The sequence below is a fragment of the Chiloscyllium plagiosum genome, unplaced genomic scaffold, assembly GCF_037043375.1.
Source record: "Chiloscyllium plagiosum isolate Xiang-an unplaced genomic scaffold, Cpla_swu_hap1 HiC_scaffold_19, whole genome shotgun sequence".
Taxonomy (NCBI): Eukaryota; Metazoa; Chordata; class Chondrichthyes; order Orectolobiformes; family Hemiscylliidae; genus Chiloscyllium; species Chiloscyllium plagiosum.
In genome coordinates, this window is record NW_028270157.1 from 67,673,114 (window position 1) to 67,696,913 (window position 23,800).

At 42.9% G+C, this 23,800-nt stretch overlaps 1 protein-coding gene across 5 annotated transcripts in view; it reads right to left on the reverse strand.

Moving 5' to 3' along the window:
- LOC122559472 (xylosyl- and glucuronyltransferase LARGE1) overlaps nt 1–23,800 on the reverse strand; it is a 513,835-nt gene that overhangs the window by 95,450 nt on the left and 394,585 nt on the right. For all 5 annotated transcript variants that reach the window (XM_087997513.1, XM_087997515.1, XM_087997511.1 and 2 more), the window contains 2 exons: nt 19,175–19,287; nt 5,928–6,053 (listed from right to left, as the gene is read on the reverse strand). In XM_087997513.1, coding sequence (XP_087853639.1) covers nt 5,928–6,053; nt 19,175–19,287 — 239 coding nt within the window. The remainder of the gene's footprint in view (nt 1–5,927; nt 6,054–19,174; nt 19,288–23,800) is intronic.

Genomic DNA, 23,800 nt, shown 5'->3' on the forward strand with positions numbered 1-23,800 from the left:
TGACCCCCAAATTCGCAGCACTTCCTAGCTCTGCAGTGTCCATCAAATTACAATAGCTCCCATCCCTGCAATGACCCCAAATTCCCAACACTCCCCATCTCTACAGTGACCCTCAAATTCCCTACACTGACTCCCAACTTCCCAGTTCTCCCCAAGTCTGCATTGACCCCATATTCTCAATAGTTCCTGGCTTTGCAGTGACCTCTGAAATTCCCCAGGGGCTCCCATCCCTGCAGTTAGTCCTGGCTCCATTGTGACCCACAATGGTCCTCATCTCTGTAGTAGTCAACACTGGCACCCTTGGCTTGCAAAATCATCTCAAGGTGTAACCCTAAGAAAGTACTGGAACTGCCCTCGCTTACGCCCCAAGACAAGAAAACTCAAGTTTAATAGGTGGGAGATAGAACACAACCCCAATTAGTCACAGTGCGGAAGGCTATTTGTTATTTATAAAGTCAAAACCAGCTACAGCTCAACTGCAATTAAATGACACAATCTTATTTTTCAAATTAAAAATGTCTTCTCCAAACAGCAGTCCACTACTCCTGTCCTCTGACCCAGAACAAATGTGGAATATGTTTTCAAGTTTCGGCCATTTGTGGTGCCTGATCTAGACAGCATCGCTGCAGGTAATCATGTATGAATTGGTTTTGCATATGTACCTTTGCTCCTCAGTTCATTGTTAAGAAACAAGATTAATGAGGCCAAGACTTGACACTACTGGCAATTCTGTTTGTAATTCAAGATGTTATTAATTATAAATATGCAATGGTAATACACATTCAGAACTCTACATTGAAAACCGCACTCTCTAGGGAGACAGCCTTGTTCATTCAGTGCTGAGTTTCTCTTCTCATTCAGTGATGGGATGTGTGTAATGGCAGGTATTTATTGCCCATGTCTGCTTTCTCTTGAGAAGTGAGCTGCTTCCTTGAACCATTACAGTTCATGTTGATGTGAGGACCCACATAGTGCTGTTAAGTAGGGCGTTCCAGGAATATGACCCAGTGACACTGAAAGAACGACAGCGTGTGGTCAAGTCAAGATGGTGCGAGACTAAGAGGGATACTCTTAAGTGGTGGTGATTCCGTGTGACTGTACCCTTAGGACTTCTAGGTGGCTCATGCCACAGGTTTGGAAGAGGCATTGGATATTTCCTGCAATACCTCCACATGCAGCAATGATGAAAGGAGTGAATGCGAAAGAAGGTGGATGGGGTGACTATCATAAGATCATCAGGAATCCTGATGAAGAGCTTAAGCTCAAAATGTCAACTCTCCTGCTCCTTAGATGCTGCCTGACCAGCTCTGTTTTTCCAAAACTACACATTTTGTCTCTGATCGCCAGCATCTGCAGTTCTCACTCTCTTCCCCTTAAGTCTTGACAGTGACTTGATTAAAAAAAATATGTAAACTGGACCTTGAATATACTCATTGACACTGCGCTCCATGGTAGTGAGGTTCTGACTCATGAACTTCTGGAGGAAAGAAGTCCCCATTATGTCTGGTGTAATCAGAAGACTTAGTATTAAACTGTGTCCCCTGGTTCTGATTTTTCCCATAGGCAAAAGTCCTCACCACATCGACACTGTTAAAATCCCTCAGAATCTTCTGTTTCAATAAGACCACCTCTCATTCTTCCAAATGCTAATGGGTGTAGGCCCAATCTCCTCATAAAATATTCATCTTCCCAGGAATTAGCCGAATGAACCTTCTCTGAACGCCTCCTAATATTCATTAATCCTTCCTTAAGTAAAGAGACCAAAGCTGTTTGCAGGACTCTCGCTGCAGTCTGCCTGTGCCGTACCATTACAACAATACCATCCTAATTTAATACACAATCCTCCCATGCAATCGAGACCAACATTCCACTTCCCTCCGAATTGCTAGCTGACTGTTCTGATCTGTGTACAAGGACACCCAGATCCCTCCTATACCACAACATTTTATACTTGCTCTCCCTCCAAATTATATTCTGCTCTTCTGTTCTTAGACCCAATGTGCAACTTCACCATGTCCCACAACATCCTTCACCTGCTAAATCCCATGACACTCATTTAATCTATCTATATGCCTTGGCAGACTCTTTGTGCCCTCCTCTCAAATTGCTATCAAACCCACCTTTGCATCATCAGCAAATCTGGTCACAATATACCTGTCTTTTCATTCACATAGATTTTAACTATGAACGAACCAGCCTAGGTCACTGTGATACTCGACTAGTTACAGTTTTCCAACTTGAAAGCAATGCATTGATCCTGATTTTCCGTTTTCTGTCAGTTAGCTGATCCACGGATCATGCCAATATATCACTCCCTCAATCATGAGTTTTTGTTTTGTGCAGCAAGCTTGCACATGACCTCTAAATGAATGTCTTTTGGGAATTCCAATACACAACATCTCCTGGCTCCACATCAACAGACTGCTTTGATCTGGATGCAGTCATACATGGTGAGCGTTGTTGGAAATGTACTTCAGCAGAGATTTGAGGAGTGTTCATCATATTCCTGACTTGAGCCTTATGGATGGCAGACAGCATTTTGGAGGTTGGTGGTCAGCCAGTGAGATACTTGCGGTTGATAGAGCACCTAGAAGCATGGCATTCCAACCAGAACTCTTATCAACAAACACATCGAGTTAGACCCCATCTACCAACCCCCTGAGAAAAGGAATAGAAGTGACTTCACCACAGGAAATGACATCACCAACCCAAAGAAACCCAAACATATAAATAGAAAGCAGGAATTATCAGCAGTGCTTCGCCTGAGGCCCACTGAAGATGTTACCTAGTAGGGTGACAAAAAGTCTGGAAATGAACCTTCCAGCTCAGCGAGCAAACCTACATCCAGAAAACTATATGTGGTTTGAACAGAGTAGCTAGAGAGAAACTGTTCCATTTGGCAGCTGGGTTGTCAACCAGAGAAAACAGATTAACCAGCAACTGGCAAAAGAACCAGAAGAGACAGGTGCTTTACAGTAAGTGGTTATGGAGATGACTGGCTGAATGGCTCCCTTCTAAAGTGCTGCAACCACTCTTTGAGATTATAATCCAGTGAATGCCCCTCCCAACTGGAATGCAGTGCACATCAGACAAGATTTCAATTAGGACATCCTCCAGCATTAAATATTCCCACAATGATTACCATGGAAACCAGCATGTCAATGAACAGTCAGCTGTAGCTCAATGATAGCGCACTTGTCTGGAAGCAATTGGATCTGGGACTCAAACCTTACCCCAAGGCTTGAGTATAAAAATACAAGGACGTATGGCATGGTGACAGTCATTGTTACAATTCATAAACCATTCAATCCAGGAATGCACAGTGAACTAACTGACCAACTAAACTTCTTTTTAAATGGGCGTGTGTTCTGGTCAAAATGTGTTCCGCAATCAATTTCGTGAAGATAGATTATCTGGATAACCTAGTCATTGTCTCGTTCAGGCAAGGCTTCTCTGAGTGTAACTAGGCTGCAACATTCCCCACACTACAGCAGTGACTACACTTCACCAGCTGTGCCACATGTTGAAATACATGATAATGTGACAACTCTCTCTGAAGCAAATTCAATATTTTGTGATACAGGGAATACTCCCTGAGGAGATGAGAAGGGGGGGAAGAAAATCAACACTATTGAACTAAAGTATACTTTGGAAAAGTTGACAAATGCACATGGCTCATTGAAAGATACTATTTATAATGAGTGCCCAAGTTTATTTCTCTAATTGGGAATGACAAACAAACAGTTAGGGTGTTAGGAGTGACACTTCCAGGACAGCAAAGAGAAAACAAAATAATGATTCTTAGGTCACACAGACACAAATATGATAGTGTGTGTACCATTAAGGATAAGTATTGCTGTTAAAGTTCTTCAAACTCCCTTGATGATGTCATTTCCACCTAATATTGTTCATTAAAAGTTCCATTATTGAAGAAAAAGAAGATATTAATCTCCCTTTTGAAATTGTCAGCTGCTTATTAGCAGGCGACGCACACGCTTTACAAAATGTTAATGTGCTTCAAAGAGAACAGAGAAGGACTATCGAAATTAGCTGCCATTATTATTTATGAGATTGTAAAAACGTCCCATTACATATTCACAAGGCAGTCGTGTGGCTTCAGTTACTGGCAGCCAGGCAGCATTTTAGCTCTGTAATGTTGCTGAAATAGGCTGCTGTCCAATGACATAGTTCCAGCTCCAGCTCTCGGATCACAGCTCTGCTTGTAGCTGCTCCCTACTAAAGTCTGCAGTCCATTCAGTGTTTGAACCCGAACGATGACCTTTCGAAATGCACTGTCTGAAAGGGGAAGGGGTGTGATGGAAGATTGGAAATTGATCCGACTTCCAAAGGGAAATGCATAAATCCTTGAAGAGGAGAAAACTGCAGTGCTAAGGGTAAAAGGCAGGCGAGTAGGATAACTTGGATAGGTCTTTCAGATGGGCTGAATGACCTCCTTTTACTCTGCATGATGCAGTGATTGTTTCAAGACTACCAGATCTCAGTGTGTCTCTATCGACTGACAGATAACTGCCAAACTGATGGTCTGGAGAATGATTTCTAACTTCCATACTGGTTTAGAATGGACATTTTGTTTATTTCCTAATAAGGTGAAACAAAATGAGACATTCGAGTGTGGAAGGAGGAATAAGGACTTGGTCCTCCATTTGCATAAATATTTTTCTTTTACCTGGTACCTCTAACTTGTTCTTCATATTGTTACCTTCAGTCAGAGTTAACCTTTACTCCTCTATTGACACCTATTTTGGGCCAATGCTTTGGCCCTTCTCATTACCATCCCATTTACCATTCATTCCATGGCAGCTTTGATCCCAAATCTTCGACAACCTCTAACCTTTCCCTGACCTTCTCCTCAGCTCCACTTGTCTCTCCCTGTTTGGCAACGGCATCAAACCCATTATGTTTCCACCTCCCTTCAGTTCTGAAGATGAGTGATAGTGGAGTTGAGACAGTTATTTCCCTCTCCCCATATGGGCTTCTGAACCTGCTGTGTTTATCTTGAGCTTCCTGGTTTTTTTTATTTACAAACTTGGTATTATTCCGCAATGGCCAATCTGACTGCAGCAGAGCAGCATAGGAAATGGTAGAGCGCTTATCACCATTGTCTACTGGACATTGACCACAGGAAACCATGAGGTGGAGATCGCCAGTGTTGGACTGGGATGGACAAAGTCAGAAGTCACACAACACCAGGTTATTGTCGAACAGGTATATTTAAAATCACAAGCTTTTCGAGCACTGCTCCTTTATCAGGTGAAGTGGAGAGAGGCGCACGGGCACAGTATTTATAGGAGAGATAACGGCAAGATAAGTCCAGGTAATTAAGAGTGTCAACAGACAGGTACAAATAATGCAAGTTAAGTGTCGATAGGCTGAATAACAAGTGAAGGGATGACCTATGACCTGATTAATGAAGGCAGAGAAATAATTGCAAATAATCAAAAGTAAGATGGCTCGAGCCAAACCAATTGGCTGGAATATCATGAGTAGGCATTAGAATCGCCTGACAAGGGTCGAACAAAAGTAACACAGGAAATCTATGCAGGGATCCCTAAAGAAACTGGTGGCTTTTGGGTTGTGTCACTGCAGGAGTGGATGACCTGAGGCTCTAACAAGTAAAATACCTAGAGGTATCGCAAAGCAGTTGTACCAATGAAGTATTAGGAGGTGGTGTTATCTTAGCTGATGCGTAACTCTGGAAGCTACCTGGTAAAAGTAGGTTAAACTTAACCAAGATTCCTGTTGTTCCATTGGCATAAAGAAATGAGGCAAAGCATTCCACTACAAGCTTCAAGTACAAAAGTCATTGCATTTGCTCAGCTGTTATTGAGTTACCTCGAGCATTGTACAGCATGGAAGAGTCCCACTGCATCTTACTAACTATGACCCTCACCAGAAACAAGCCTTACCTTGAGGTCTGACACATCCTTGTAGCACTGCTCGGAGCGCGTGTGATCTGACAGCTGAACATTCCAGAAACACGGAAGCTGGTACACTAGGATAGGATTCTGCTTAATGACGGCATTAAAGATATCCTGCATGGGTGTGGGAAAGAGAAAGAAGGAATACAAAATTAGTAAGGTGAGAGGGGTGGAGAGGAGGAGCAAATATACCAAAAGTTTGAGTAATGATCCATCTTCATGTTGTAAATGCATGACATTTTAAGCCAAGAATCTAATGCCTTTAGAACTAGCCATGATTACCTTGTCTATATTACATCATGAATAGCTGGAATGCCCAATTGTGTTAAGGACTGCATCAAGATTTCTAACAGAAATGTAAACACAGTAAATAAGTCAAACTTGTTCGAGTGGCATCGACTGATATCTTAAGTAGACAGACAGGAGGCTGGAAGATCACAGCAAGCCAGGCAGCATCAAGAGGAAGAGATGTCAACGTTTTGGTTATACCCTTCTTCAGGGAGGATATACCCGAAACATTGATTTCTGCACCTCCTGATGCTGCCTGGCTTGCTGTGTTCTTCCAGCCTCCTGCCTGTCTACTTTGGTTTTAAGATCTGTAGGTTTTTTTTGCCATCGACTGATATCTTGCCAGTCTAAATAATAGTGAAGTAAGTGCTGGTGTAAGTAGTTTATTGTGGTGACCTTTGTGTTGCTGACCCTGGCTGAAGGTATTTTTGGTGGCTTTGTCACATAACCAATTTCACATCCAACTAGCTCACTCCTCACCCTTGCTACTGACCTTCCAATATGGATATCCATTCACTGTATAATCGTAAAGCAAACAGGCTCTATAAAATGGATCGTTCCTGCCTGTCAAATTACCTTTACACCTCCTTGCCCGTATCACTTTAACCAATAAAGCGTTGAGGTGCCTGTGTGGAATGGGCTGCCAGAGGAAATGGTGCAGGCTAGTACAGTTGGAACATATAAGAGGCATCTGGATGGGTATATGAATAGGAAGGGTTTGGAGGGATATGGGCCGGGTGATGGCAAATGGGACTAGATTGGGTTGGGATATCTGGCCGGTCTGGATGAGTTGGACCAAAGGGTCTGTTTCCGTGCTGTACATCTCTATGACTCTACATAAGAAATTGGAGGTGCAAAACAACTTTTTCTAAAATAAATTTATGCTGCTTTTTCTCCCTTGTAACCTAACTTTGCATTCCTGATCATTCTAGGACAATCTTGAATTGTTAACACCACAAGGCATCCAGTCCAAAAATCGGATCTAACTGGTCAGAATAACCAAGTTAGAGAGGTTTTTATTCTACAAGAACATTTTGTTTTAATTCATTTGTGGTCTATGGTTGTCATTGGCTGAGCCAACATTTACTGCCCCTCCCCAGTTGCCCTTGAGAAGGTGGTGGCGAGCTACCTTCTTGAACCGCTGCAGTCCACTTGCTGTGGATTGACCCACAATGCCATTGGGGGGGATTTCCAGGATTTAGATGGAAGTGGTTGTGAGTTTGGAAGCTGCTGTCTGAGGATCTTTAATGATTTTGATGAATTGAGGATCTTTAGTGAATTATCAATTTGTATCCTGTACTTATAAAAACAGTATTAATGAGTTCTTGGGATGTTAGGATTAGGGAAAGCACATTAGGGCCAACAAGTCCTCATGGTGACCTCCCCTGCTCCTTGTTATTGTAAATAAATAGTGACTGTGTACTCCAAATATAACTAATGCTTGGGGATCTTGGCATCTCCATTCTTCAACAGCATGGCACCACACCAAGACAGCAACATCTCTTGCATCACTGACTTTCTCCATTCTCCAAAACATTTTCAAATTTCTACTCTAGAAACATTCTGTGTAAATAAAAACTCCATCGGATCTTCTTCCTTACATCTAACTTGTAAACCAGTAGGCTATGCTCCCTAGTGTCATTTTTGCAATATCTTTCCCTGCCTGCATTAGTAACTGCAATCTAGTCACCTCAAAAGCTTGTTGAGTGGAGCATAATGGAAGATCAAGAAAGGGAGACAGGAAAATTTCTGGGGAATGATAAATACGTGCAGAATATTGCTTCTTCTTTTTGTCTGTTAACGAGGAGCTCTGCATTTTTGAGAGGAGATTCTAATCAGGGGAATACAATGTTCTGGCTGCAGAGAAGGTACACAAAGAGCTGGAATCTTCACTGGATTCCCTCAGAATCTGCTGCACTGGGGATTCCACAGTCTCTTGATGCACAATTCCCATCCACCCTGCAGAAACAACTATCTGTCATTGGGAAATTCACTCCAGAGAGAAACAGAGCAAACATTTCCTTAGCACTCCATTGCCTTTTCAGAAAGAGCATTATGAACCACAATCTTCAGATGTGCAGTTGCACGTAGTTTAAAAAATATATAAACAGGGCCAATTTCCGAAGCAATTTCTTTCACAGTGAACTCGCTGACACCCATTTCGCTTTCTTGAAGGTCAATGATACATTTCCTGTGATTAGTTAACTAGAACCATCCAGAAGAGTTGCTCTGTTCTACAGCAGTACTCCAGTGAATAGTATTCTGTCCCATTGCTGGAACAGGCTGCTCATCTTCATCACTGCACCTAAGAGTTGAGTTGAGGGTGATTCAGATTTTACTACCCTGAGATATTAAAATCTCCTTTTGCTTGCTTATTCTTCTGCCCACTGTAAATTCCTGCCACACGGGCACCCAGTTACTTAGGTTCTCCTGCATACAACTGTACTATTAGCTTTAGGATCTTGACCGGAAACATTAACTCTGTTTCCCTCTGCTAGTGCTGCCAGACCTGCTGAGTATTTCCAGCAGTTTGTTTTTATTTCAGACTTCTATCATCTGCAACATTTTGCTTCTGTATTATTTCTTCTGTGTTTACTATTTAGAGTCAGAGAGCTGTACAGCATGGAAACAAACCAACTCGTCCATGCTGACCAGATATTCTAATCTAATCTAGTCCCATTTGCTAGCCCTTGGCCCATATCCCTCTAAACCCTTCCTATTCATATAGCCATCCAGATGCCTTTTAAATGTTGTAATTGTAGCAGTCTCCACCACTTCCTCTGGCAGCTCATTCCATACATGCACCACCCTGTGTGTGAAAAAGTTGCCCCTTAGGTCCCTTTTAAAACTTTCCTCTCTCACCTTAAACTATGCCCTTCTAGTTTTGGACTCCTCCAACTCAGGGAAAAGACCTTGTCTATTCACCCTATCCATGCCCCTCATGATTTTACAAAGCTCTATAATGCCACCCTTCAGCCTCCAATGCTCCAGGGAAAATGCCCCAGCCGATTCAGCCTCTCCTTATAGCTCAAACCCTTCAAAATCTTTTTCTGAACCCTTTCAAGTTTCACAACATCCTTCTGATAGCAGGGAGGTCAAAACTGTACACAATATTCCAAAAGTACTCAATGCACTGATTTGGAAACAAACATGTTTAACTTAAACTTGTTCTTGGTCATCCTTCAGAGACATAACTCTATTTTGAGTGAGGTGTCTCAAGAAACTCTCTCTCCATTGGTTGGTGTGTTAATTCTTTGTCCTTACAGTGGTATGATATATTCATTTGTAATCAGTATATTACCCTCAGGCAGATATCTGCATACTCACACATATGTATCACCATTTCCCTCAGGGAAATATCTGTACACTGACAGGCATTGTGTTTCTGACGGAAATATCTGTGCACTCACTGGCGTCCATCAATATGTCCCTCAGGTAATTATCTTTACATTGACTGGTATCTATCACTGTGTTTCTGACAGAGATATCTGTACACTGTCTGGTGTCTATCACTGTCTCGATCAGGGAGATGTCTGTACACTGTCTGGTGTCTATCACAATCTCCCTCAGGGAGATCATGGCACACAAACTGGCAACAGTCCCTCTGACTCTTGAACATAACTGTACATTGACGGATGTGACAAAAAATGAAGTATTCTCGTTAAACCTCTACTTTGCTAAGTTCAAGATGCAAGGAACTGACTTTATTCTTCCACCGAAAATGATGGCCATTGCAAAATATGTGCTTCGTACCTTATGTCTGAAGTAACAGAATCCTCCCTTGTTATGAGTTTCAGGAATTTTTAAAAGCTCACATATATGTACGATGTGTAGCTGATGCATGATGGCAGTCTGTAATGATGTAATTTCCTGTCTTGTGACAGCATTAAGTGTGCTTTTGGTGTGGGAGAGAGCAGAGTCAGTAAACAGGTGGACTTTGGTTCAATAATGCACTTGGAAGAGAGGAATTGTTCAGTTACTTGGGTGTCCTTACATTACGCTTTGAAAAGTACACAATTGGTTTTGGAATGTCCTGAGGTTATGCAAAGTGTTACATTGCTAAATGCTAAACGCACGGTCTCCCTTTCTTTCCATTGCAAACTAGGAAGGGCTCGAGGTGTCAGGAAGTCAGGATGTCTATCTGCTTAATGGACATTTAGTTCATAGGCCAATGATTTCAAACCCCACCACGGCAGTTGGTGAAATTTGAATTCAATGAATAAATTTACAGGTTAAATATTAAGACTTGTGCACCATGACAACTGTGATTAATTGTAGTAAAATAAATTGGTTCACAAACATCCAAAAGGGAAAGAAATCAGTTAACCCTAATTCTACACATCCATTCTGCCCTACATGCGATCCCAGATTCTCAGACATGTGGCTGACTCTGAAATGACCCAGCAAGTCTCTCAATTCAAGTGTACTTAGAGATGGACAATAAATGCCTTTTGCCTTTTTTATCTTAGTACAGCTGAATCAGAGCAAGGCAGTGTGGTGGAGAGATGGAGGGAAACATTTATGTTTCAGACTCTTTCATCTTACAACTTTTATCTCAGTCACATTGTGAACCATCTAACATGACTGTTAAGAGGCACTTTTAGAGGGGTTCTGTTTACTTGAACAGATCACCTACTTCAATCATGTCCCACAGTGCTGCGCTGTCCTGCATGTCTCATTAATCCAGATCCAGACATATTGGTTGGGTCATACCAACAGGAACAGCTGTTTTGGACAAATAAATGGTTACAGAATACATTTCTCATTGTTGTGGTTCTGTTCGCCGAGCTGGGAATTTGTGTTGCAGACGTTTCGTCCCCTGTCTAGGTGACATCCTCAGTGCTTGGGAGCCTCCTGTGAAGCGCTTCGGTGATCTTTCCTCCGGCATTTATAGTGGTTTAAATCTGCCACTTCCGGTTGTCAGTTCCAGCTGTCAGTTGTAGTGGCCAGTATATTGGGTCCAGATCGATGTGCTTATTGATTGAATCTGTGGATGAGTGCCATGCCTCTAGGAATTCTCTGGCTGTTCCCAAGCACTGAGGATGTCACCTTGACAGGGGACGAAATGTCTGCAACACAAATTCCCAGCTTGGCGAACAGAACCACAACAACGAGCACCCGAGCTACAAATCTTCTCACAAACTTTGAATACATTTCTCATATAACAACAGGCTGGTACACTCCAAATCGTGCACCTCAGGGTGGCCTCAGCTTGTTGACCCTTAGCTCTTCAAGCTGAAATGTTTGAAACTGCCTGGAGGCTGCCTTCTGATTTCTAGAATCATCATAGAATCCTTACAACGCTGAAGCATGCCATTTGGCCCGTCAAATCCACACCGACCCTCCTGGAAGAGCATCTCACCCAGATCCACCCTAACCCTGTAACCCCACGTTTCCCATGGCTATTCCACCTTGCCTGCACCTTCCTGATCACTACAGGCAATTTAGCATGGCCAATTCACCTGCACATCTTTGGACTGTGGGAGGAAACTGCAGCACCCGGAGGAAACCCACGCAGACACGGGGAGAATGTGCAAACTCCACACAGACAGTTGTCTGAGGCTGGAATCGAACACGGGTCCCTTTCTCCGTGAGGCAGCAGTGCTAACCAGAGCCACCATGCAGCCCTTAATTATTGGGAGCCAAAGATGTTTTATATTTGACTGAGAGATAACAAACTTGATAGTTCAGACTTGTCTTCATAAATCTCAATTACCTTGCGATGTGCAACGATTCAAGCATTTGAATTATTTTTATTATACACATGGTTCACACTATCAAGAACAAAAACTGTTTCCCTTCATGCTAATATGATTGAAAGTGCCCATGCAACTGTAAAATATCAATGTGTCTTTTAGTGAATCAAGGTACATAAGCCACTAGAGGCAAGTGTATTAGCTCTAAACAACTCAAACACTGAGATGAAACTTACAGTGCTGCATAAGAAACTGCAGTAAGAGAAACTGTAATCAGAGGCATTAGGATCTAAGTGGCTGCAACATAATCAGTTAGCAGATGGGCAGTATTACAGACGAAGTGCTGATCACAGTGGCTTTCATTGACCCTGGAAGCAGTTTCATGATTCAAACTCATGTTATAAAAGTTCACAGAATCCCTACAATGTGGAAACAGGCCAATCAGCCCAACAAGTCCACACTGACCCTCCGAAGCTGGAATTGAACCTGGGTCCCTGGTGCTGTGAGAATGCGGTGCTGACCACTGAGCCACAGTAATACCCATTGTTGGCCTTTGGATGTGGACGTTGCTGGCTCAGCCAGCATTTATCAGCCATCCCACATAGCCCAGAGAGCAGGTGGGAGTCACGCACATTGCTGTAGGTCTGGAGGCACATGGAGGCCAGGCTGGCTGTGGGCGGCAGATTTTCTTCCCTAAAGAACATTAGTGACCCACATAAGTTTTTGCAATACACTAAGTTTTATATTGAATTTAAATTTTACCATCTATCATGGTGAGACTTGAACCCATCTCCAAGGTTCTGGATGGCTAGACCAATGACGTAACCATTATGCCAATGCCTCCCACCGCACCATGATTTCAAACTGGGGCTCTTAACTTGACTTGGATCTAAACTGAGCTCCTTGACAGGCAGTGGTGATTTTATCTGAGGAGTTGCTCAGCCACAGGGGGCAATAATACACTTCATGATTTAGTGGGGTTAAGGAAGGAACGTGAGTGTAGACAAATATTGAAGATGCAGCCAATGTCAAAATTTTAGGGCATTTGAAATCTGCATGGAATGTTTTTATTCATTCACAGGGATGTGGGCTTTGCTGGCTAGGTCAGCATTCATTACCCATCCCTAATTATCCAGATAAGGATGGCCGTTTCCTTCCCTGAAGAACATTGCCTAAAGTGAACCAGATGGGATTTGCTGACAATCAACAATGGTTTCGTGGTCACCATTAAACTCAGTTAAAAATCCAACTCTCCACAATCAACTGATGAAGGAGCAGCGCTCCGAAAACTAATGCTTCCAAATAAACCTGTTGGACTATAACCTGTGTGATTTTTAACTTTGTACACCCCAGACCAACACCGGCACCTCCAAATCATCATTAAACTCATAATTCCAGATGTTTATTGAATTCAAATTTCATAATCTGCCACGGTGGGATTTGAACCTGGCTTCTCAGAACATTACCCGGGTCCCTGGATTAATAGTCTAGCAATAATAGCACGAGGCTATTGTCTCCCCTGACAGTGTTGTTAATTAACAAATTTCCTTGTGTTTCATAAATTGATTTAGGGCATGAGGATATACAACAATTTTTAACCCATTTTGTAAGATCAGTCATTCTCAATCTGTGAATGGGGCATGGTTCAGTAGTTTGGAACAATGGTTAACCTTCAGCACTATGGCAACTAGCCAGGTACTATCGCTCGGGTTTGGAGTTCCACTGAATTTCCTGTGGTTCTTTAAAGATGAGGACCCGGATGTTCTGCCCTCTATTCTGACAATTTGTAAATTTTGTTGATAGGGGACGTGGGTAGGGTGTGATTGCACAGTTGAGAAACCCAAACTCAACACAGACATTTGAACTTAGTGCTGAGTTCAAATAGATCCCCTTTCAGCCTCTTAACTTACAGCATCGAAGATGTAAACACCCCTGACAGCAGATAAGGTTTGTTTATGTGACAAAGCAGGACTCTTGGCAGTGTGGAGGAACAGAGGGATCTTAGGGTCCACTTCCATAGTTCCCTCAGAGTTGCCACCTAAGTTGATAGGATTGTTAAAAAGGTGTATGGTGTGCTGGCTTTCATTAGCAGGGGGATTGAGTTTAAGAGCCGTGAGGATATGCTGCAGCACTATAAAGCCCAGGTTAGATCACACTTGGAATATTATGTTCAGTTCTGGTTGCCTCATTATCGAAAGGATGTGGAAGCTTTAGAGGGGGTGCAGAGGAGATTTACCAGGATGCTGCCTGGACTGGAGGACATGTCTTATGAAGAAAGTTGAAGGAATGAAGTTGGAGCAAAGAAGGTTGAGAGGTGACTTGACAGAGGTATACTAGATGATGAGAGACATAGATAGAGTGGATAGTCAGAGAATTTTTCCCAGGGCACAAATGGCTATCACAAAGGGGCATAATTTTAAGGTGATTGGAGGAAGGTTTAGGGGAGATGTCAGAGGTCAGTTGTTTACACAGAGAGTGGTGAGTGTGTGGAATGCACTGCCAGCAGTGGTAGTAGAGTTAGATACATTAGGGACATTTAAACGACTCTTGGATAGGCACATGGATGATAGCAGGGTATGTCGGTCAGTTTGATCTTAAATAAGGAATAAAAGATCAGCGCAACATTCAAGTCCGAAGGGCCTGTAATGTTTTATATTCTATAAAACTCCACTCTTCAAACATTTTAAAAGAAGTCAGTGAATGTTAAAGAAAAGCCCTGTACTGGTCTGCTTTGATTCATAGCCCATCTGATTTAGTTTAGATTTTAAAAATCTCACAAAAGACCTACATATTTGACATCGAGGTCGTTAGGGGCCTTTTCTGAAGGCTACTATGTCATCAAGAATACCTGGCTAAATTGCAAAAGTGACTATAATCTCCACTGGTGTTCAGAATTAGCCATTTGATTTACAGTTTGAAGAGGCTATTAAAGGATTAACTGTGTTTGACGTGAGGCATGAACAGGTTTGTTTGTTTTTAGTAGATTTAATGTATTGTTATTCACCACTTAAGAAGATTTAGAAGCTTCAAATTGTTTACATGACAGATTTTATTTCACCATCAACTGTGCAGGAATGAAAGGTGTATTAGATTGTAAAAAGTTTATTTCTTTAACTTCTACATGACTCCTGCGGCCTGCTAACAATGGACGCTGGGTAAGTGGTTATGGAGTAGTATGGGTATGAGAATTATATAAGAGTGATATAATGGCGCCGGGTGGAGTGGGGTGGCGTGAAAGGAGAAGACTAGAAAGATCTTACAATTTACAGAAACAGAACCTGGGGCCACAGGGAGTCATAAACCACAGAAACAGACCCTTCAGGCCAACCGGTCCATGCAGCCCATTATCTCAAATTCCCAAATTAAACTAGTCCCACTTCCCTGTTGTAGATCCATATCCCCACCCACCAATCTTTCTTATTCATGTACTTATCTAAATATCTTTCAAACATTGTAACCATACCCACATCCACCATTTCCCTCTGGAAGTTCATTCCACACGCGAACCACCTTCTCTGTAAAAAAACAAAAGACCCCTCATGTCTTTTTCAAATCTTTTGCCTCTCACCTTAAAATTGTGCTCCTTCATCTTGAAATTCCCCACCTTAGGGAAAAGATACCTGCTATTCACCTTATCTATACCCCTCACCATTTTATAAACCTCCTACGCTCCATGATCTACTTCTATGTGCAACTCTCTCCCACGCCAGCGCACCTGAACTGAAAACTGCTGAAGTATGTTTTCTGGGTCATGAAATTCCTCAAATTGAGTAACTCTCCTCAGTAGCCAAATTGTAGTCCTCTCATTGGACAACTTTACTTTTCTGGCTTCTATGATAAACGATGCTTTTTCCTAACATCGGTAACATGTGAAAGTGGACCATCATAAAGAAAAGGGAAGTTCATTAATTACAAAAAGGGCCTGGATTAGTTCATTCAGCCCTTCAAACCTGCACTGCTATCCAATCAGACAATGAATAATCCATCCCTAATCCCGATTAACCCATATATGTTTCAGCCCCTCAGGAATTAACATCTGGTAACTTTGGTTGTGAAAATTTTAATAAAACTCCAGCAGTCATTGCTTCTTGGAAAAGAAAATTTCAGATTTCCAATAACCCTTGTCCAAAAAAAAGTATTCTTTTATTTCACTCCTAACTTTAAGAATATTCCCAATTTGATTTTGAATCCCACCCTCCAACCCCATCACTAGCCAAGTATGAATCCTGGGTTCCTCTTTATCTTACAACAAGACAGTCATTGGATCTCACCCCACTCTCAGCCTTATAAACATAAGGGATTACAAACAAATATGTTCATCTCGCAATCTGGCCCCAATACGCCCTTTGTAAAGTATCCACCAATGAACACAGTTCTCCCACTGCTCTCTGACTAGGACTCCACAACTGAACTGGAACTGCCTCCATTTCGCATTCACTCTGGAGATAAACTCTAATATCCCATTAGCCTCTGAGATTGCATTTTGTACCTGTACACTAGCTTCTCGTGATTTGTAAACCTGGAGACCATGCTTATTTTCAGGACGACTGCACAGCTTCGCAATAAAAGAAACCACTTAAAACTGCCACATCCTCCTCCGGCCCGACACAGAAAAATCCTAAGCTGCTGACTTGACCACCATCATAAATCTGAACCCCCATGTAGCCACTCTCAGCTGTGGCTTCTCCCTGTTAAGCTGACTGAGTGTGAATAAACGCTGATTGTTCTATCATCCTCTTCTGCTGTGTAATGGCGCAATGTTAGTGTAACTCTCCCCAAGCCTGACAGAGTGAGGTTGGGGAAGGACTCCACTTTGTACTTCACCTTCAGCTGGAGTTGCATTTACTGTAGTTTCTCAGACAGAATATAAAAGACCACACTATCTCAGCTCAGCCTAATGTTTTATAGAATTAGAGAGGTTGGGTCAATTGACCCAGTTAACTTTGCCATTATTTTTCCTTTCCTAATATTATCTAATCCTCTTTAATGACGTTAGCATCGAATGATGTGCGATTTTAGATGATACTTGCTGACAAGAAACTGATGGGATTGATGCTGAGTTTACATCCTGTCAGATTTTGCTTTTCACGACAGACCAATGGAAGATTTGCATTAAATAGGACGGTTGGATGTCAACGAATGAAGTGCAATTATTTTTGTAATGGAAGAAACGTGGCAGCCCATTGGTAAGCAGCAAACTCTCACAAACAGCGATGTGTTGATCAGGTAATCTGTTTTGTGAATCCAATGGAGGGATAAATATTGGCCAGGACTCCCCTGATTTTCTTTAAGATAGTGCCAAGAGACCTCTTCCATTCAGGCCCATTTGCCTGAGTGTAAGAGTTTAACATTGCATTTGAAAGATGGCATTTCTGACAGTGTAGCACACCCTCAGTACTGATCTTATGCTCAGGCCTTGGAATAGAATTTGGACTCAGAGCCTTGTGACCTGAGGCAGAGAGCTACCATCTGAGGTATTTAGTGGAGAGTTATATTAGTGTGGATTCAGCATTTCACCAGTTTTATTTAGATTGGATTAGATTCCCTACAGTATGGAAATGGGCCCTTCGACCCAACAAGTCCACACCAACCCTCCAAAGAGTAACCTCCCAGACCCATTCCCCTACCCTATATTTACCACTGACTAATGTATCTAACACAATGGCAATTTAGCCTGGCCAATCCACCTGACCTGCACATCTTTGGCATGTAGGAGGAAACCAGAGTGCCTGAAGTAAACCCACGCAGACACAGGGAGAATGTGCAAAGTCCACGCAGACAGTCGCCTGAGGTGGGAATCGAACCCAGGTCCATGGCGCTGTGAGGCAGCAGTGCTAACCACTGAGCCACCATGCTGCCCCCCAACTGCTCTCAGTTCCCCATTTGATAGCTCAGTGAAAATGCCCTCCTGTCTCAATACCTACATGACAAGTTTAATAATCAGCAAAACAGTATGCTTCTAGCTTCACCCTTCATCTTTTCTGGACATAATGGATACAAGTGAGGCTAAGTCTTCGAACAACAAGTTCAAAAATGCATCATATCTATAATAGATAATTAAACAAAAGTGTCTTGGCTTCAATTAAAGGTTCTCTCATCCTACCCCTAAAAGGAGGCAGAAAACTTTCCTAGGTGAGTTTGCTCTCACCATTGGTACTGACACATATTGCCTGATGAGAGCTATCCTGCACTGGAGCTAACTTTTGGAGTTTCCTTTTATATATCTGCGGATGTCAGAGATGTACAGCATGGAAACACGATCCAACTTGTCCATGCCAACCAGATATTCTAAATTAATCTCAACCAATTTGCCAGCATTTGCCCCATATCCCACTTAACCTTTCCTATTCATCTACCAGACACCTTTGAAATGTTGTAATTGTACCAGCCTCTACCACTTCCTCTGGCAGCTCGTTCCATACATGCAGCACCCTGTGTGTGAAAAAGCTGGCCATTAGTTCCTTTTTACATCTTTTCCCTTTCACCTTAAACCAATGCCCTTGAATTTTGGACTCCCCCACCCTGGGAAAAAAGACCTTGTCTATTTACTCTATCTATGCCCCCCATGATTTTATAAACCTCTATAAGGTCACCCCTCATCCTTCAAAGCTCCATGGAAAATGTCCCCAGCAAATCAACTTCTCAAACTTGGCAACATCCTTGTAAATCTTTTCTGAACCCTGTCAGGTTTAACAACATCTTTCTTGAAGTAGGGAGACCAGAAGTGAACACAGCATTCCAAAAGCAGCCTCACCAATATCCTGTACAGCCACAACATGACCTTCCAACTCTGCAATTGAGTACTACTCAATGGATCACAAAATTGGCATTGGACCATGCGATTCGGTGGAACCTGTCAACTGGGTAAGAAGAGAGTGTCTGGGGTCAACTTCATGGGTATGTTGATCCTTGGGTAGCCTTTCTGTGTATATTGAGGGGTGTGTGTATTTACACTGTATTATGATCAATCGACAGTCCAAAGGCTTTGTGCTAGAATATGAAAAGTGGGGGGAAGATCAAAGATCTGTGTAAAGGGAGAGGGTGAGCTCACCAGACAGGTACATTCTGAGATTTCAGCTAAGGTATAAGAACTTGCAAAGTGGTCAAAACCAGCATCTCAAAGTACCCCCTTTTCCGAAATGCTGTGAAGAGGGGATTGATTATCTCATCCAAATCTCTCTGTACTGCCACCATGTGAAACAGGTTCATTGCAACAACATGAGAGAATATCCTAGCAGCACATTTGCCTACCTGATCAGCCAGCGAAGTGGACAACATGTTCATCAGCTCCCGCTCCGCAGTCAAACGCCACATCTGTTCCCATTTCATTTTCCGCAATTTGTCCAGCAGCAACAAAATCACGCCTGAGAGACAGAAGGACATTCTCCATTGAAGCAAAGACCATGAAAAGTCCAGGGACAAAAATCTGAGAGCTGCTGCCCCTGACAAACAAAATGAAGAGTTCCACATCTGGGAACAGATTGTACAGGATAGGAAGTCTCTCTCTAGTGCTCCCCTTCTGAGCGGTATCCTCAGCACCCCTTCTCATTGCTTTCTTTCAAGTAAGGCCCAATGTCCTGGATTGAATCACCCTTCCTGACCCCTGAATCCAGCTGTTGAGCAAGCTCTTATGTATAGCATCAAGTTTCTTTGTGTTGTCCTCTAACTTAACCTGCAGAATTGATGAGCCTCAAGTAAGTTGTCTAAACAGCGAACTGTAATTTCTTATTGATCGTTGAAGATAATCAAATAGAAATGCACCAATTAATCTTGACGTCAGTCTTAAATTTGTCTTCCCTATTCAAAAGAACCAAAATTACGTGCTATTACATTGAACTTCAATACAGCTAGTCAGTTCCTATTAGCCCCCATTCGATAGAATTCCTCCAGATTAAATTAGCTCCCATTGTGCTGTACGGATATCCATTGCATGAAACCAATTTCTGCTCTGTCCCACTGTACGCATTGTAATGTATTAAATTACAATCAATCCCATTACGCTATGGTGTACACTTTCAGAGTCCTCTATTGGAAAATCTTTAAAGGAGGAAAACTGGTTGCAACACATGTCCTGCCTTGGGCCCAGCTGAGAACTCAGTATCGATCTGATTATTCCAAGACGAATCATAAAATAGCTGTAAATCAGAAAAAAAGCCATTTAGCCCAAACTGTGTGTGCTATCTTTCTGCAGGAACAACTCAGCGAGTCCTGTTCCATCACCTTGCCCTGTTCCCCTTTCGATTTTTCCCCTCAGATAGTTAACCAATCTCCTTTTAAAAGTCATGACTGACTCTTCCTCCGGTAGCATTTCTAACAAGGTCAGCAAGAATATGACCAGATTAACAGCCCCAATCAGAGAGCCCTGACCAACGTAGAAAGGGTGAGTGTCAGAGATACTGAGGAGGCTGAGTGGTATTATCACTAGACTTGTGATCCAGAGACCCAGGTAATGTTGTGGGGATCCAGGATACAAATTCTGCTATGGCAGATGCTGGAATTTGAATTTAATAAAAAAATCTGGAATTAAGAGTCTAATGATGACTGAAACCATTGTCAATTGTCAAAAAAAAAATCCGGTTCACTAAGGTCCTTTAGGGAAGGAAATCTGCCATCCTTAACTGGTCTGGACTACATGTGACTCTAGACCCACAGCAATGTGGCTGACTCTTAAACTGCCCTCTGGGTAATTAGGGATGAGTGATAAATGTTGGCCCAGCCAGTGATGCCCTCATCCCACGAATGAACTAAAGATAAACTCTGGCGCCTGGCACTGTAATTGGGAAAAACTGTAGTCAAGGATTGTTCATTGACTTGGTGAGCAGGGTTCCAGCCTCTATAGAGTTATTACACCTCCATCACTTTCTCAGAGACTTAAACACTTGCTGTGCAATGAGATTTTCGTCATGTTGCCTCATTGCCTTACGTTTCTGTGCAATGGTTACCAAACATTCTACCAATGGGAGCGACTTCTCCCTGTCTGATCTGACTGGATCCTTCCTGGTTTTGAACACCTCAATAACCTTCCAATAGAATTTTACAATCTGTATCGAAATATCCTGAAGCATTTCTTGATTGCATCAAGTAGCATTCCAGTAAAAGCAAAAGAAAGAATTGAAGGGTGACTTGGAGCATTTGCCAAATCCATATCCTAATGCACTTGCCTGCATCCTGCAGCCAATGGGGTGGGATTTGAATTGCAGTCAATGTGACAGCAATTTGTGCACAGCAAGGGCCGACCGTTTTGGACTCGCTTGTAGGTAAGGTGGGAGTGGCTGTAAAATTCCCTGCAACAAAAACTTTCCCTCTGTCCTGCTGCCTTCCCGTAGCCTGATGGGGCTGCACTGTTGCCTCACAGCGACAGGGACCTGGGTTTGATTCCAGGTTTGACTGTCTGTGTGGAGTTTGCACATTCTCCCTGGGTCTGTGTGGGTTTCCTCTGGGTGCTCTGGTTTCCTCTCACAGTCCAAAGATGTGCACATTAAGTGGATTGGCCATGTGAAATTCCCCATAGTGTTCAGGGATGTGCAGGCTAAGTGGTTCAGCCATGGGAAGCGCAAGGTTACAGGGGGGTGGTTCTGGGTGGGATGTTCTGCAAAGGGACAATGGGCCAAATGGCCTGCTTCCACACTGTAGAGATTCTATGATGCCAAATTAAGGGACACTAGGGGAAGCCTGGGAGGCTCTCCCAGCCTTGCACCAATTGAGACTCTTATGTAGCAAATTTAAGACTTGCTCCATCACCACCTGTACCTCCTCGGTCAGCTGCGTTCCCAGTGGGTAACCTGGCGACTAAATCCACCACTGCCTCTGGCTGAGAAGTCAATGTCTTGATGAGGGTGGGGCTTCAACTCCTTCTCAAGCCCTCTAGCGTCCTCCTCCAGAGGCCTCTCACCCCCACCCCGACTCTGGGGATTCCTATCCTGACCCCAATGAGAAACATCAGTGTTTCTGTCATCTGTCTCCAGGCTCCTCTAGAATTGATTCCCAAGTAATGGCTGCTGTGACTTATTCCCAGGTGGCGGAAAGCTTCCCAGCCTCAACTATCTTACCAGGAAATGGATTCTAGGCCCCACCACTCTCGAAGTGAAAAACGTTTTCCTGAAATCTCCTCAAAGCCTCCTTCCTTTCAACATTGACTGCAATTCCCCCGCCGACCTTGTTCTTAACCCTTTGACTATAGTTGGCTTCGGTTTCTATTCACCCTGTTCCTGCCCTTGGGAATTTTATAAATCTCAATCAGGTGTCTGCTTGTTTGGTCCAAACGGTGGAATGTTTCGGCTTCTACTGGTTCAGGGTCTGATGACAGGTTAGTGCCAACATGTACAGCCTCCTGAATCCAGACCTCCTCTGCAGTGAATCAGGTGAGCACACCTTGCCAATGGCCGAAGAGCTGCCCCTCAGATACTCTAGCAGGTCTTTGAGGTAAGAGTGGGAGATTTCTGACGAGCCCTTGGAGCACACCTCCTGCGTCACGTCATTTCCAAATCCTTTCTTTGACGGAAGGGACACATCTTTTGACATCCTTTCTTCATCTGTTGGAGCACCGGGCAGTGAGATGCTTTGGAGAGAATCCTGGTCAAAAGTAATCCCAGTTTCCAGCGAACATGAAGTGCTAAAATTTAACACAGAGTGTCTGCTTTCCAAAGAGGAAACTGTTTACTATTGAAGTGGAATCTTTAAGGTGAGATGTTGTGATTGTAAACAATAAAGAAAAGAAAGATGGCAGCCAATTGCCCTCAACAGTGTGGTGCTGGAAAAGCACAGTTGGTCAGGTAGCATCCGAGGAGCAGGAGAATCGACATTTCAAGCATAAGCCCTGCAATCCTCACTTTCTCCTAGCCAGTTGCCCTCATCCAGATCAAAGTGTATTCATTAGTGACATTAGGCACCTTCTCTCGAATACTGTTGGACCATTCTTACAAACCTTATCATGACTAAGTATTGAAAGAAATTACCCTAATCTGGAACAAAATGAAGGGGGAAAGCTGGTTTGCCTGCCATCTGTTATTGGGAACAAACTGAATAAAGCAACAATGAAGGATGAATCTCAAGGAGTGATACAGAACGGTGAGAGTATTTAATGAGAGGGTCAACTTGCTGGATGACCATCTTCGGCTGCTTTCAGGAGATAATGCATCTTGAGGACTGAGAGTTTTGATGTTTGCTTACTTAAGATATCAGCACAGCTTTTGGTGAAAACATCACGTGGGAGACGGTTACTGGAACGAGCAGCTTAGGCAGGATGCTTCTGAAATCGATTTCCGAAACAGGGGAAGCAAAGCCTAGGGACATTCTGGAGCAAAATCAGCGTAGGATCTCTGCTGGGGCTGATCCCGACTGCAATGGTGTGGAGGAAGAAAGAGAGCAAAGCTCTCTGGGGTTATAGAGGTTACAAAATTGAAAAGGATTGTAAAGATATTGACCAGATTGCCGAAAAACACAAAGTAACAAATAATTTGAGGTATTAAGCTGATGACTGGCAGTAGGCATTCAAGGTAGGCTAGTACAAAATTGTTATATTGGCCAAGATTACTAAACAGTGGCAATATACCAATGGTGAGAATGATACTGGTGAACGGGCCTGCAAATCCATCAGGTTTGACACACAGCAGCTGTAAAGAACAAACATTATACCTTGGGCTGTGGAGGAAGAGAAGTAGTGCACCAATGCAATGACATTATTCTGAATAAGGAATCTGGAGCTATAATTAGTCACTTGGACGAAGAGGAGAGGCTGCAAGAGCTGACAACAGTCTTCTTGAGCTTTGCTAATTCCTATTGTACCACAGCAAGAGATGATAATTAATCCAAACTGATGCATTCAGTTCAATGGATCTGAGTCAAACAGTGAAAGAATTGAAGGGGAAGTAAGTTGTT